General features: G+C 40.1%; 2 protein-coding genes across 2 annotated transcripts; one reads left to right on the top strand and one right to left on the bottom strand.

Moving 5' to 3' along the window:
- The first annotated feature begins 1,968 nt into the window (after positions 1-1,968).
- Positions 1,969-7,244, top strand: LOC116262514 (uncharacterized). Its single transcript, XM_031641962.2, has 6 exons — positions 1,969-2,595; positions 3,121-3,280; positions 3,405-3,581; positions 3,680-3,763; positions 6,229-6,310; positions 6,418-7,244. Exons 1-6 carry the CDS (start codon positions 2,285-2,287, stop codon positions 6,867-6,869), a joined length of 1,266 nt encoding a protein of 421 aa, XP_031497822.1. The 5' UTR covers positions 1,969-2,284; the 3' UTR covers positions 6,870-7,244.
- Positions 7,245-8,021: 777 nt separating this feature from the next.
- Positions 8,022-9,963, bottom strand: LOC116261877 (uncharacterized). The gene is made up of 2 exons (XM_031640791.2): positions 9,228-9,963; positions 8,022-9,149 (listed from the first exon to the last, which is right to left on the bottom strand). Exons 1-2 carry the CDS (start codon positions 9,697-9,699, stop codon positions 8,698-8,700), a joined length of 924 nt encoding a protein of 307 aa, XP_031496651.1. The 5' UTR covers positions 9,700-9,963; the 3' UTR covers positions 8,022-8,697.
- Positions 9,964-16,572: the final 6,609 nt, after the last annotated feature.

The following is a 16,572-nucleotide window of genomic DNA, read 5'->3' as shown; positions in this document are numbered from 1 at the left end:
TATAATTCCAGAAACTCACTTCTCATTTCATCAACTATGTTTAATTTGTATAATGACCGTACCGTATTAACTCGAATCTTTTGTTTGAAGCCCGAAATGATCAAAATCTAATTGCTCCAACTCGCGTTGAGGTGGGTGGGTTATATCTATTTATTTTCTGGAGGTCGCCTAATTTTAGACGCGTTGTCCTTTCTTTCGTATATAGCTGTATAGCTAAGAACCGGTGCCTTGCTGTCAAAGACACCTTCTCCTGCGTGGTATCGCTCGTTTAAGTTTTCTTTTCCCTTCTTAACTTCCCTGGCTGGGACGAAAACTTTGCATATTAAATTTGCTCTTATTAAATTGGTCGACATAAAAAAGTTAATAGACACATGTTTAGCTTGTGACTTGTACATGTAGTAAGTCTTGTTCAAATATTATGTTATCCATTATTTATTAACATACACATTTAGTGACGATTAAATTAAGAAAATGTGCTTTTAATAATCATTAACAGAAACGTCATCAAATTTTCAATTGCAATCTAGCTGTGTGATTTGAGAATCAAGGGATCAAAACTATATATGGGGGAGAAAATGTAAAACAGAATACAGAAAAGAAACATTGCGGCGGATTACCAAAACGTAAGAAGGTAAATGAAAAGCATGCTTTCTGTGCTTGCCTTGAAATTTTTAAAAGAAAAGGTGGTGGTGAAGTGCATCGTTCTTGTCGCTAAACAATTGCTTGGCTTGGAAGTAAAAAACTTATAAATATGTTTTGTTGGTTACAAAATTAGTTTAGTTGTCGGAAACGACTGACGACGACTCGACTCGACTCCTAAACGGGATAGCGAGAAAGAAAAACCCGAAAATTACAGCTCTAACCCCGAGTCTTTACGCATTTTATCTTAAGTTGAACATATCATCTCGATCCGCCTCTATTCTTTCCCCCCCCCCATCCCATTCGTGTTGGATGTAGTGGCGCAGGACGAAATCCGTAGCAATGAAAGATGGCCTTATTAGTTATTTCCCTCAAGTTAATTTCGTTTCTTCCTCATATTTTTTAGGAGTCCAGAGCCAATCTGTTCCAGACTTCCCCCACACATACATTCTGTCATCGTATCGGGTGTTCCTTCCCAAATACACCGTATTGCAGAGTGGAGCTCAAATTTGACATATAACGCAATGTAGCTCGTCGATAGCACTGGCCTGTCTCCATTCCAAGCACCAATGTAACTTTGGAATGTAGAGGCAAGTGGACTTCCCTGGAAAGTCATTTGAAATATTAAGTGGGTGTTTGGATGCCACTCACTCTCCTCTAACCTAGTTTATAAAATTAGATTTTTATGAAAATAAAGTTTTTTAATGAGCTTTAAAAACTTTGCTTTTTTTTTTTTTTTTTTTGTGAAAACCTGATTCTTGAATAACCTAAAAAGAACCAGATTTTTCACTTCTTTTTACAAAATCGAGTGAGTTTTCTTCAAGCCCTGGCACTCAAATACTTTAAAAAACATAAGTTTTGGAGGCAAAACTTGGTTTTCTTTTCAAACCTAATTAATTTTAAAGTGTCACCCAAACACTCCCTAAAAAAAAAAAAAAAAGTAGAACAGCGAACGCTAAAAACATGCTTGGCTTATCTTCTCTTGGGATGATAGCTGTATAATTATGCTAAGTCGGAAGGGATAATATTATGTATATACAGTTCTTTTCTCTCGGGTAAAAAATAAAAAGGAGGAGCCCTCAATGAATTATTTAGGCCGTCTGTCAAACTTTCTCGAATAAAAAAAGTCAAAAGAAAGGGTTGGACTCCAACCATTGTGCACCGTCCACTTGGCGTTCCTCCTGAAACATCCGTCCTGGTAGGTATTGACGCGTTATTTCAATATCCGAACGAGTGAAAATGAGAACCGATAACAACCGCGGCGGATCAAGAGATTATAGAGGTGCGGAGTTGGGCCTTCAGATGTGGCAGTGGAATTTGGGCGGAGCTCTAAATTTAGGGGTGGACAGAGAGAGAGAGAGAGAGAGAGCAGACAATGGTGATTGTCCCCACAGAAATCCAGATCAGTGTGATTGGTGAGTCTCTCTCCTCCGCTATCTAAATCCTTATCCAGGCGATCCTGACACCGTCCGCTCCTCCCCTCTCTCTGCCTTTTATCTCGCCCTAAGTTTGGCGCCACAATTGGCGGACCCTTCGGTGCTTAGAGTATTATCTTTTGGGCCGTCGGTTTCCTTTATCTTTTCTCTTCCCCCTTCTCCTTCGTCCCTTTGCTTCTTCTTCTTCTCTGTTGGTGGGGTTCTGTTCTATGGCTGCGCTCTTGGAGATGATGGTAGGTGGGGGGTTGTTCGGAGGGCTCTTCTCCTTCTTGGTGCCTTTGTGGGCATCGGCGGTTTTACTGGGGCTGTTGGTGGGGTGGGCTTGGAAGCCTAAATGGGCGGATATGGTGGTCGCCGGTGGCGGAGGGCCAAGCTTGGGGGAGGCTGTTGAGAAGCATTTGGGGATTGGTTTCAACTCGTTGCCGAGCTTGGATTCCTTGAAGACACTGTCCCAGAGTTGTATTTCGTGGGTGTCGGAGGAGCGGTCGGAAAAAGGAGAAGGGGAGGCGGTCGCTTGCAGGTAATCTTCTTGTTGTCCTTGCTGTTGGTTGTTGTGGTTTTTGCTTGGGTTTCTGAATTGCCTGGTATATGGACTTCCTCGGGATTATTGATTTTTGAGATGATTTGGGGGTTGGCATTTGTGTCGTTTCCGTCGTTTTTTATTTGATAAATGGATCTGATCTTGTGGAATTGGGTTCAGTTTTGACGTTTTTGGCATGGGTTCCCCGTGGAATCTTAATCCAAGCTATTGATTGTTTTTCTTTCTCGTTATGGGTAAATGGGTTCAATCATGTTGAATTTTGTTGACTTCGAGGTTTTGAGCATAGTTGCTTATTGAACGCAATCCACTAATTGATAGTCCCATTATTTTGATTGGGGAATGTGTTTGACCCTGAGTTTTGGTGTCTTTAAGTCATTTCTCGACAGAAAAATGGGCAGCACTTGATTTCTTACCTTCTCTAGCGGCAAGAACTTGTTTACTTTTGTTGAATTCGACTGGTTCTTGTATTTTTCACGTTCTTGACATCTTCACTATGGAAAACAGTCCCACACCTATGGAGAGAGACCAATCCGTCGTAAATATTGACGATTTCCAGTATCTGCGGCGGCTCGTCGAGATGACGGATGGAGGTCCTGTCTGGCACCAGATGATGGACCGGACGCTGCCAACCATGAGCTATCAGGCATGGAGGAGGGACCCTGAGGTTAGGCTTGGTTAGTTATTCTTCGCAGCCGAAAGCCTGAAATTTGTGGCCCCTTGTGCTAAACTTCTCTTTCTTTTTTCCATTTTCGTTTCTTTTTTTTTTCCTTCGCGGGGGCAACATTTAGACCGGACCCCCTCAATATCGTAGTAGGACAGTTTATGAAGATGCTGCGCCGGAGCTTGTGAGGGATTTCTTTTGGGACGATGAGTTTAGAGGTAAATGGGATGATATGCTCCTTCATGCTGCTACATTAGAGGAGTGCCGCAGCTCGGGAACCATGATCGTTCACTGGATTAGGAAGGTATAGCATACACCTTTGTAATATAGTTGTATCCTTTTTGTTTGGGGGGGTGCCCAAACATACTTATGTGCTTTCATATTGATTGAACACTTTGGCAGTTCCCCTTTTTTTGTAGTGACCGAGAATATACTATAGGGCGCAGAATATGGAAATCTGGAGGTTCCTACTACTGTGTGACGAAGGTATGAAACAAACAGCAAGAACCTGCATAGTATAGCCGAAGTTGCTTGTGTGTTTTATGGCGTTGATTACATTTGTCTCCAATAATCAATTAGGTTGCCATAGTACTTAATTGCTGCTGAATATTGGGTTGTGTATCTCTTCGTGAATGTATAGCTCAATCTGTGTGAGTTACGTGAATACATCCATAGTTCTTTGTTTGTTCTGAGAGCCCTAAATAAACATTCAAGTTTAGTGACTTACTATGGGCTGGGCAGTTTTTGGGCTTCTTTGATAGCAACTGTTGTGTGAAACTGTTTCTCACACGTGCCATCTAATGTTTTTTAGACATCTTGGTTCATTTAAGTATATTGTATGTTTAGTCTGTAGAAGGGTTAACATTTTTTACCTATTTGAAAAGCAACACTGCAGAGTGACATCAGATCTCCGAAAAGGCCATAGATTGATTTCTGTAGGATATGATCTGTGTTTCTCTTTTTTGAAGACCTTACCTTGAATCCAGTTTTTAATTACCCGAAGGCTTGTCATTCAGAATTATAAATAACATGACAACTGGACTTGTAAGATTGATCTGTTAGGAGACTGGTTTCAGGAATAATGTGGCAACTAGGTATGGGTCTTATTTATTTTTTTCCCCCTAGGATGGTTCACCTGGAAGTTAGCCAGTTTGAATTTAATGAAGTTTACCAATTTGAATCATGTTGGCAGCTATGTCACACGGACACGGCAAAATGGGCCACGTACCGGTGTCGACACTCCGACACCTGGATGCCGACACTTGGACACGGCAGGAGACGTTTTGGATCGGGTCTGGGTCAGACCCGATCCAAACCACTTTACTAACCCGACATTCTTTGTTTTGTTTGAGACTTTCTTTCTTATGACTTATAAGATTGGTCATGAACAATGTTTTGTTTGAGAATCTGAGACTTTCTTTCTTATGACTTATGAGATTGTAAGAGTGAATTATTACTTTAATGTTTTTTTTTTATTTTATTATCCTTTTTATTTTTTTAGAATATAAAATTCACCGTATCCGCGTATCCTAAAATTTTGAAAATTGCCGTATCCGCTTACCCGTACCCGTACCCGTATCCGTGTGACATAGGTTGGCAGTTTTTTGTGTGTGGATGATGAAAATAAGAAGTTGCATCCCCATTGGCTGGGTCAGGAAAAGCTAGTTTATCAACATTCAACAGTCCTGCTGATAGAGTTCCAGTGAACTGATTTTTAAGAGAGGATGAATATGGACCACTAACAGTAATATGCATGTTGTCCATTTCTGTCTCAAAAAGGCATATCCTGTCACACTAGTAGACGGCAGGAAGACAGAAAGTGATTACTTTTTAGATGGACAATGTTGTATATGGTTTATCAAGATGGATAATTCTGAGGGATTAAATATGAAATAATTTTCTGCACTTTGTAGATGAAGAGAAATTGGTTTCAGTGAGTTAATATTTTAAAAAATTATGGTTTCAATTTTTCATTTGCATGTGGTAATAATGTGGCCTTACTCGGAGGTGCTTTGATTTATTTCTGTCCAACTAGGGCTGGAATAGTATGAGTGTTTGGTCCGTTTGGTTCATTTTCATGGACCCTCTGTATGTCATGGAGGATTCACTTCCATTTCTTGCCTGTCGCGCTTCTCTCTTCTTTCTGGGCATCAATTTTTGAAACAAAACCTGATTGCTGAGACGTATGTACGGTTCCCAGGTCTTGAGAAGATCAAACTTCATTTGAATGACAAGTGCTGGTGGGGTCTGTGTTGCTTGTCATGTTTGTTGTCATTGTACCTTAGTGTTTTGGATTGTTTCTTGCCATTATCAAATTATTTGAAATATCTCATAGTTTAGGAGAAAATAGGCCAATATATCATACTGGAGTCTGCTGCCTTTGATTAGTTAATCAATCAAAGGTCAAAACAAAATGGCTAGGAAATGGGAAAATTACTCCATAAGATTAAAACCATCTAAACAAATATCTGAATCCTGTTAACATGTTTTCTGACTGAAGTCTTCTTTCTGTTAGTTTAACTCCTGCTTGGATGGGAGTCGGGACTAGTTGGATCTCAATGTAGCCATTTCAACCATTTGTCCATGACTTGATGTGCTTTTATTTTGTTTTACTATCGGTATCAATAACTTATATATATGAAATTACATTTTCTTTTGCTACTAGATTATTTTGTATGCATGCTCTTACTTGGGGAATTCTATGTGCAACCCCATTTTCATTGTTAGCTATAATTTCAAATTTTAAGATGAACTATGGTATTCATTGCTCTTGTTCCAGGTGCTGTGGGTTCATTATCAATGTGCAAATCTCCCTTTTTAGAAAATTTACCGATCTTTCAGTGATGCTCCATTTATTACAAGTGATTGGTTATATCAGATCTGCAACGTTTTGTTCTCTTGTATTTTCTGCTTTTGAATAATTTGCTAAGATATGTTTCTTAATGTTTCAGGGCATCGCATACCCCTCCCTGCCAAGGCACAACAAGCCAAGACGTGTTGATTTATACTATTCAAGTTGGTGTATACGAGCAGGTATGCTGATTGGTTTTGTCTCTTTTTCGTTCCTTGACCAATTAATTGTCCTACGGCATATTTTTGCATTTCTAAACTCCAACTATTATAATATGTAAATAAAACAGTGGAATCAAGGCGAGGGGATGGACAATTGACTTCATGTGAGGTGCTTTTGTTTCATTATGAAGACATGGGTATCCCATGGGAAATTGCGAAACTCGGTGTCCGTCAGGGAATGTGGGGCTGTGTCAAGAAGATTGAACCAGGTTTTCGTGCTTATCAGGCTGCAAGACAAGCAGGAGGACCACTGTCACGATCTGCAGAAATGGCACAAATTAACACAAAAGTTGATGAAGATTACTTGAGGTCTATGGAATTGATCGATCCATCAGAATCAGATGTGGCAACCGTGAAAAAACCATGGAGAGAAAACATACCCAAATTTTTAATAGTGGGTGGTGCTGTGGCTCTTGCGTGCAGCCTTGACAGAGGACTTCTGACAAAAGCAGTAATCTTCGGGGTGGCTAGAAGGTTTGCTAAGCTTGGACGGACTGTAAATCAGAGAGCAACACCGTAATGTGATCTGTACAAGGGTTATCTTGCATAAATATGTTTACAGATCACAAGAGGGAAAAAACGAGATCTATATGGGAGTTGTTGGATGCATTCCTGCTTCAGGAGAGAAGAAGGATACGTGAGAAGCATACTGCTCCGCTTTTTGCTGTAACTGTTAACTCGAAGAAGCTTCGGTGCTACTATGTCTGAAGCCAATGTCGGGCTTGTCTATTGTAATCGATAATTTTCATTCAACGTTTTTTTTTTTTTTTTTTTGGCTCAGGATTTGTGGCAATGAGCTACAAGCAGAAAAGGCCGTGTACTATGGAGCTTCGAACTTCATGGTCAGAAAGTCTATTAGTGATAATCTTAATATGCAAATTGTTTGTTGGAAGGATCTCTTGTGCACTCACACTGCCGCTACAGTGGAGCTGCGCACTGCTGAAGAAAAAAAAAGAAAGAAACAGAGCTTCGAACTTCGTGGTCAGAAAGACTATTAGTGGTAATCTTAATATGCAAATTGTGTGTTGGAAGGAACTTTTGTGCACTCACACTGCCGTTACTGTAGAGCTGCGCACAGCTGAAGAAAAAATAAACCGACCAACAGGTAGAAATACGACGGTCTGTGGAGTTTGGGCATTGCTGCATGGTTTGGGGAAATGTCCAGGGGAGATGGTGAGAATTGAGGCTGAAATTTGATAATTCTGATGGCAAAAGAAACATGGATATGATAATTAGATCATTAAAACAGCAAGTTCATTGCTAAATTACTCTTATGCCGTATGTTGTGGAAATAGAATGGACTTAAATTAACTAAACCTTGGGAAAACAATTCTTGGTAAAAGGGTTAGGAATTGTTATGCCAAAAGAAATGCAGCTAATGTGTTCGGAAAATGTTAAGATGCATAATAAAAAGCAGTGACAGAATTACTTACCATCAAACAAGCCCACAGTAATTGAGCCAGGTGAACGCCCTACTAGTATCTTACCTAGCTGGACTTGGCTTAGCCCCGGCAGCTAAATTAGCTTAATTTTCAATCACTTCTTTTCGACTGGATTAGCTGATGTTGGCATGCATATGCGTGTGCGTGTGAAACTGGCGTGTATAATTGTTTGTGTCAAAAAGTGAGATAGAGAGATGCATGTTTGTTCAAAATGGGGTGAAGAAGGGGAATAATAATAGATGCATGTTATTGCATAGTGTCCCATGGGACGGCAGAAGAATTACAGTCTCAATACACATTACAGAAAGCAAATTCGTGTCTAGGATATACACGTTGGCGGCAGGAAGTCAGACACCATTGATTACTTTTCCCTTCTCCAAAGCTGTGTTCCACTACGAATTCTTTTTAACTCTTTTAGCAGTGTCAAGCAGGCCTTCTTATAGTGCTTCCAATTCCTAAGCACACAAAAGCTGTGTGACAGAGCATATTCCCAGGCACAGAGGCACCTTCCCCTCGGTACCTATCAATGCGTCTTCTCTATTCACATCCAATTACTAGCACTATTCACTCAATCAAACAACCCATAAAAGCATTGATAAAACATAGAAAAGAGAAATAAACAGGAGCAGACAAAAGCTAAAGAAGACGGAATGATCCTTCTCTTTTGATGATGATGAAACCTGTCTAGGGTGTCGGGCTGGTTCCTGTTGACCTGACCGCTTTTATGCGTCGACGGTAGAATCTGGATTAGCTCCTCCCCAACTGTAAAAAGGAAGCAGACGCTTCCCGTCGCCTTAAGATGGACGCCCGTACAGCAAGATTGCTCATGAGAGAAGGCGAGAAAACAAAAACAATAATCATCCGCTGCCCTAACCATGTGGATGCTAGTCCATAGCAGCCTGGTTATCATCTCTTCAGAGTGCGGCTTCTGTGCAGGAAATCGGACTTCCTGACCCAAGTCTCCTTTGCAATGTCAGATGAGAGCATGTAAAAGTCGGGTGCATATCTTGCCAGTACAATCTCCTCTCCTTCTCCTCCTTGATCCTTATTGTTCCGTTGCTCTTCCTCACAACTTCGAGATCGCCATCCTTGTGCAGGTGCAGATCTACATCTCATAAGAAAAAGTGCATTTTTAGGAGGAACAGCTCCACTATCTTCAGCTTTCTGATCATCGTTTTTCTCTAATTCCTTTTCCCTTCCTTCTTTCTGTACTTCTTTTACCTCAAGCCTGTTGGTGCTGCTGCTTCTCTGCATCATCATGGACCACCGAGAAAAGGCTGCTCGGCTGTTTATGTACTCTTCGTTCTCATCTCCTTCGTCATCACCATTTTCTTCTTTCTCTTCATCATCTTCTTCTTCTGAAGCAGAGGAAGAGGAAGAAGATGAGGAAGCGACCATAGGAACAGCACCAAAGCACCTGAAGTCCAACCTGATACCTCGAAGCGCTGCCAAGAAGTGCATGATTTCCTTCTTGATCTGCAGCGGTTCAATCCACCTCGTCCTCCACCCTCGATTCCCTCGCTTGCGGGCATGCAGCCTCTCAATCTCTTCCATCACAGTCTGCCAACTCTTGCACGCCCTTGCCCTCGGTTTGATGCGGATCTGGCCAGCACAAGTCACCTTGGGCGAGGTGGGCTCCTCCATGTCGCCTGCGTTGCCGCTACCATTGTTGCCCTTTGTCTTGACCTTGGTCTTGAACATAGGCCTGTTTGAAGGCGCTCGACCTCGCTTTGGATTGTCCGTGGGCCGGCTGGGGCTGCAGACAGGCTTTGGCATGATCCTCATTAAAGGTGCCCTCGTAGGAAAGCAGGCCATGAGATCAGCAGCAGCGGCAGCAGCAGTAGGGACTCTTCTTTGGCTTCTGCTCAGCCACCTACTTCCATCCTGCATGGTAGCGGTGCTACCCATTTTATGATCTCTGCTCTTTCCCTCCCCTCTTCCTCCTCCTCCTCCTCCTCGTCTCTCTTTTCTGAGCTTGGCACCATTATATATGGCCCCTTCTTCTCAGGGAAACTTTCTCTGGAGGGGGAATCCTTCAACTTTTAGGCTTTCTATACTTTTGTAAGGTGGCTCCCAACCAATTTGCCCATAACTAATCATGAAAATTATGCGAGCTCTACTGCTTTCATTTTGGACCCCCATGTCGATTAAAATAAAGGAAATCCTGTCAGAGCTGCTTTCTCTAGGATGAGCTGTTCTATACTCCTCACAGTTTGAAAAAAAGAAAAACCAGAGCTGAAAAGAATTAATGCATTGTGGATGGCAAGAGGAAACCACAACCATCCTTCACCTTTTTAGATTGCTTTGCAGTTCCAATAGCAGTGAAGCAGTAAATATAACTTGGCATGTCATGTGTCAGGCTACTAGTACCAGGTTCTTCTCTCAAACTTTTCATGAAAACCATAAATACAAAGAAGAAAAGGATCAAATATTTGTAGATTTCATCCAGTTGAAGACAAGAAAGAAAAAAGAACTGGATGCCGAGAACGTCTCACCGCATCTCTGCATTCGAACAACGCCACCATTAACCTGAAAAATACAGTTTATTAGGACTCCCCGAATGTATACTATTTTTAACCATGCTAACCGTTATCCTGAAAGGCTAGATAAACTTGTAGACTTGGGAGATCATGATAAGGGTGTGCAATATCCCAGTGGGTGCGACATTACAACGGTCACTTGTTGCAGGTTTCTAAGGGAGACCAAATTGAGGCAAACTCTAAAGGGGTGTTTGTATGACAACTTAAAACCAAGTTTTGGGATACAAAACTTGTTTCGCCCCAAAACAGTATTTCAAGAATGTTTAGATGACCTTAAAAACGAGTTTTCATGATGGATATGAAAAATCTGCCTCCCCTCAAGTTTTTCAGGTAAGATTATTTTTTTGCCTGTAAACCAAAATTTTCACCTGTTATCCAAACATCCAAACTAAGTTTACAATATTTAGGTTTTTAACCAGGTTTTCACAGTACTTGCTTTTCACAAGACCAAGGTTTTTGAGAGTGCCATCCGAACGCCCTCTAAAGACATATATGGCATTTATATGATACCCCAAAACTAGAAACCCGGTTTTTGGAGTGTTTGGATGCCATTAAATCTGGGTTTGAGGAAAACAAGTTGCCACAAAAATCTAATTTTGTAAAAGGGAATCCAAAACATGAACTTCCTCGTATTATCGATAAAAAACCAAGTTCCTGAACTGATAAAAAATCCTGTTTTTTTATAAAACCAAACTTTCAAAAAACTGGGTTAGATGAGGTTGTCATCCAAACCAAACACTTCCTTTAGAAGTAACCCTGACATTCCTCAAATCACATGCATTAATTCTTAGCAACTACGGATGCCAACAAATGAATCAAAGTTTCTCGACTAGGTATTATTCTAGCAACTGCCGATGCTGCCAAATTGATCAATATTTTTTCATCTAGGTGTTCCTAGAAACTATTGTAAAAGCCACCAAATTGACCAAAGCCTTTTCGTTTCTGCAACTACTTCTGTGTCCGAACTCGAAGAAGGACCACACTTGGTTGCTTGGAATCACTTTCTCTTCCACTTTTCAACTATTGTTTAAGATAAAGTTTGGTCCAAGCACATGGCCTCCGGCATTGAGGATTTGAGTTGATACTTGATGATATAAATAAGGTGTGGCTCTTCCTTTTTCTCTTTAATTATGGCAATAGACAGACGGAAAGCAAGAAAAAGAGAACCGTGGCTACACTCAAACCGTTTTTAGAATAGATTTGAGGAAAGTGGCAGCTGCAATAATGTAGCGTGAGGTGGGAAATTGCGCGAAACCAATGAGCTATGATACGTATTCCATTGATATGGCCCCTTCTTCATGCATGCTTATAAGCCCCACACAAAGGTTTTCTCTTTCCATCTCTACTGTCCAGCCCCCACTTTCCTTTCCCCCTTTTTTATGAGGGATGTCAGTGGCTTGAATTTGGATCAGATATTCGTCTAAACAGTTTTAAAAAAGTTGGACATAGAAAAAAAAAAGTAACAGCCGATTAAAAAATTGGATCACATTCGGATCTAATAAATGACTTCTGATTTAGTTTAAAAAAAGCATTTATTCGAACTGATTCAGATATCTTAAATACATTCTTTTTCCCAACATCCATATGTTTTGAAAGTTTGTTCTTAACATATCATTAAGCAGTTCAGATTACGTTGTTTTATCTAAACGTGAGATTCATACGAGAATGAAAGAGATGAGATCAAATAATGTGTCCTATAACGTCTGAGACAACGAAAGGAGCAGAGAACAAATAATACATCGTATGGTATTTGAGATAATGAAAGGAGCAAGACCAAATAATATGTCATATAGTGTCTAAAATAACAACAATGGTATGAAACAACGAACCGGGTCTTATAGCATCAAAGATGCCAACAGATGTATGAAATAACAAAGCAAGTCTTCTAGCATATGAGATGATAAGGGTATGAAATAATAAAATGAGACTTATAACGTTTGAGATAATGATAGGGGTATGAGATAAAGAAATGGGTCAATGTCTAAGATGAAGAAACATGTCTTATAACATTTGAGACAATGAAAGGAGTATGACAGAGGTATGAGATGATAACGACAAAGGTGAGACAAATAAAAATAAAGTGCTTCTTTACCATTTAGACGGGTATATTGGTTATGGCGACCATATACTAACTGACACATTCATTCTTACATCGAATTTCAAAGCCTTTGGTCACCATGTGGCAGCATTGCAGGTCTGTGCATGAAAATTTTCTTGCAACATGAGGGCGTACTATAACTCGCTTTTTGGAGCCTCCATCCCCCTGCTATAGATGCCTTCCAGCCTCCACTGCTTCAAATGTATAGCTTCCAGCCTCTGCCACCTAACGCATGCGAGAGAGAGAGAGAGAGAGAGAGAGAGAGAGGGAAAAGCTTGCTCTCTGCATGGACCTCGACTGACTGGTGACACTATACATTTTGTTTTGAATGAATTTTCATTTTGTCGTCTCTATTCAACCAGTACACAAAGAGAGAGAAAGGGAGAGAGACCATTCCGCTGACAGGCTTCGACCAGTTCTCATTTCTGCCAGATGGCAGAGTTTTAATCCAAAAAAATCCGTTTTTTTTGGTGAAATAGAGGCCTGATAGGGCTTCAGCAATCTCACACACACACACACACACACACAGAGAGAGAGAGAGAGAGAGAGTACCTGTGTTTGCCATCCGCCTATTGCTGTCCGTCGTGGAGCTGACCTTAAGTTGAATTTGACTCGTCAACTTGTTGAAATGGAGCTGGCCTAACTAATGTGATGCTATGTTGGATCCATATACGTGTCCTGCTATTGTTCTCTCTGCCATGGGTGGTGGAAAACAATAAAGCACTTTGAAACCACTGTGTTCCATATGTTATGATCCATGGTCAATTGATTTGGTGTGACAGCTCACTTGGTTGGGTATGCATCCAACCTAGTGGTTCAAGACCATTCAAGAACTGCAGATGGCAGATGCACTTATCATGAGTCCCCCATTGAGGCAACATTGCGATGCACCAAATTTCGTTAACCTGAGGATTGTTTGGAGGACTCTCACTCTCTAGACAATCAGCAATTTGAGTGCAGAGATAGATGGGCAATGCATATGAATCTCTTCAAAATATTAATTCTTTGGCATGATGCACGTGTATCCTGCCTCATGCAGGCTCACTATATCCAACGTTGAGATGGAAAAGCCCAAAGCAACTTTCTAGAAAAATTGTCGCAAAAGACCACAATTTTTGGACAGGAAGAAACCAACAACATACTTCCAAGTAACAGACATTTTTAACATAGCCTACAATCACACAAAAAGTAATAAAAACCAGGAGCCCGATTGAAATTTAGAAAAGCAATGCTAACCAAAAACACCATTGATTAAATACAAATCTTAAACAATGTAAAATAGAAAGTTCTACTTTTCACTGTAGTGTCACTGTGTCAAGAAAATAAAAATTACTCGCGAGTCGAAAGAACTGCCCCATAAAAACTACCACGATTTTCTGTAATGCAGTAAAGCAATCTTGAATTTTAAATCAAAATGCTGATGGAACTAGGAAAATAAAGGAAAATCAGGGAAACAGTGCCACAAAAATGCTAGAGAGGAAAAATAATAATTCTGCGTATTATATGTTTGTGTGCGTGTATGAGAGAGAGAGAGAGAGAGAGAGAGAGATGCATGCATGCGTGGGGAGCTGCAACCACGAGCGGTTCATATGAATGTCTAGTGCTGCTTTAAATGGTTCGGATTCCTTTCGCAGTGTTTTGCCTGTAAAATATGTGCAATCCATCCGATCGAGTCGAAATCGCCATGCATTTGACTGATCCCTCTGCATCCCTTACTCGATCCTTTTCTTCCAAGAAGGGTATGCACCAACGACAAAGCCAGCAAAATTACAGGTATTCTTGCATTAAGGCACCTTCCTTTCCACTCACTCGCTAAGAAAAAGCCAAGACCATACCATTGTGTTCTTTAATTTACACGTAAGCGGTAGTGTTGTTTTCTAGATTTCTTTCTTTTTAGCATTTTCTCTGAATTAGAAACTTTCAAGTATTGCACTTGTTAATATTAAACTGTTGGAATTAAGCGTTCTTCCAGCCTGACCCTTCACTTTTTTGCAACTCATAAGATGGAATAGTTATATTTTTTTCAAATCTCTATCAATCATACACTTAAGCGCATAAACATAATTACCAGTTTCGAAGGTAATTAGTTAATGAGACATTTTTTATATGCCACTTGATGAGGTTCCGTTCCCTGCTCACCAATGCATCCGGTGCGCCCTGCGCCCAATATCGTGGGTAGTCTGAGCAGCTACACCGGCTTCATCCTCTTGTCTATATTGAAGCCTTGTTAAAGATTTGTGGGTCTCCACCATGCTTGGATCCAACAGCTCAGATCCATGAGGCTCTGGGTCCCAGTAAGTTGGATATCAGTTCTTGTATCTATAGAACCGATACAGGAGGAACATAGCTTGCCTGTTCCAGAACACATGTTCTATGTTTTCAAGGTGTTCTAAATATTTAGAACAAGGACAATTTTGGTCCGCGAGGTCCTAAATGCTAACCGGTATGTTCTAAACCGAGTCTTACATTTTTTTGACTGGTTGATGGACTTATTCATTGCATTTTCTAACCAGATTGAGGAATTTTCTAATCGGTTTATACTTCTGATCAGTTTAATTTTGGAGCAATATTTCAGGCCTATTTGGAGTATATTTCTCTGGTTCACTAAGTTTTAATGCTAATCACTAATTTATAGGACGTATGCCTTATTTACTCAAGCATATTTATGTGATTTAGTATATCGATATGAGAATGTGTAGATGCTTATATGCTTTGGGAAACATGCATATTATCCACTTTGCACCTGCTTAGTGCATAAATTTGATATTGCCACATCAAGCGGTATTAGACTTTAGTTGATACGTATTTGTAATCAGCATGGTCGATTTTTTTATAATTGTATATAACTATACCAGTATTTGGTCTACCCAATATCAAAATTGTGTTAGACGTATTAAAGAGATACACCGACCAAAGATAGTGTTTGTCATGTTTATAGATTAGCGAGACAAAATTTTAAAAAAAAGTACAATTCTGCACCTGAGTTATGAAATACCCAAAGGTGACATGTATATTGTCCTTGGTTGAATGTTCTTGCAATGGAATAATTGAAGGTGAAGTGTGTGTAGATACTCATCGAAGTGAGACTGACCCTTTACACTTGCATGGAAAACAACAAATCATAAAGAACCATTAACACAAGTTCTCAAAGGAAAGACACTGTGCTTTAATACAACATGTCAGATAGGGCATATCAGAACAACGTGGCTGAAAGAAGAAACGAAATCCTTATCTGTTCTATGTATTTACATGCATAATTGTACCCGAATGAAATATGAAGGATCTTACAATTAAGTCCGAAATGAATCTCTCCTTTTCTCCAATTCACAGGCCTTCGTCCATCTCGCTCCCATTTTCTTTTCCGGTCATGCGTCATGGAATATATATTCTCCTTCGCCCTCCTCATATTTTGAGAAGATCGTTTTCTTCCTTAATTGTTCCTTGCTTGTTTCACAACAAACAATTCTGTAAGTGAATTGGAAAAAACTTGCATGGTCTAAGTCCATTCCCCTGTTGAAGTCATTTTTGTGCTTTGGATTGCTCATCTCTACTAACTTCTTAATTAGTGAATTGGGTTGTACTACTTGCCTTCTGTATGCATCATCACAGAAAATCCTATTTTAGGAGCATAATTGGTGAAGGGAAAAAAGGTCCCTTCAAAAGGAGAAAATGCTATGTTCTTTTAATCAAGAAAAAGCAAAATTTGACATATTCAATGGCTATGGCCTCTGGAGATACAATGGCCTCAGCAAGGTGTTCAGTTTCTAGGGAAAGGTTTGTAAGGGTTGGTTTCTTAATTTGGTACAAGGCGTTCATGAACAAAAAAACCATTGAAACAGAATTTGCTACATTTTTTTTTTAATTGAACGAGTATCTGCTTATGTTATCAATCCTTTGTGGAAGGGAAAGATACACTCTTCCAAAGTAGTATATGGGTGCTTATAAAATAGTCTCCACAGGTTGTAAGAGCTAGTTCAAAGATTATACATGTTGGTAATCTAGTCAAAATTAGGTTTTTAATTGAAGCTTCCCACTGATATGTGTATTTGTATTAGACTTCACATGGGCGTTGGTATGTGGGTTGCTTTGGCCCTAGCTGATTCTAGACCGTATTATTTATATTGACCATGGGCTTGGGCAGAC

The sequence above is a fragment of the Nymphaea colorata genome, chromosome 10 (genome assembly GCF_008831285.2).
Source record: "Nymphaea colorata isolate Beijing-Zhang1983 chromosome 10, ASM883128v2, whole genome shotgun sequence".
Lineage (NCBI taxonomy): Eukaryota > Viridiplantae > Streptophyta > Magnoliopsida > Nymphaeales > Nymphaeaceae > Nymphaea > Nymphaea colorata.
Note: the sequence above shows the minus strand (reverse complement) of the source record. Positions and strands in the feature narration are given on the sequence as shown.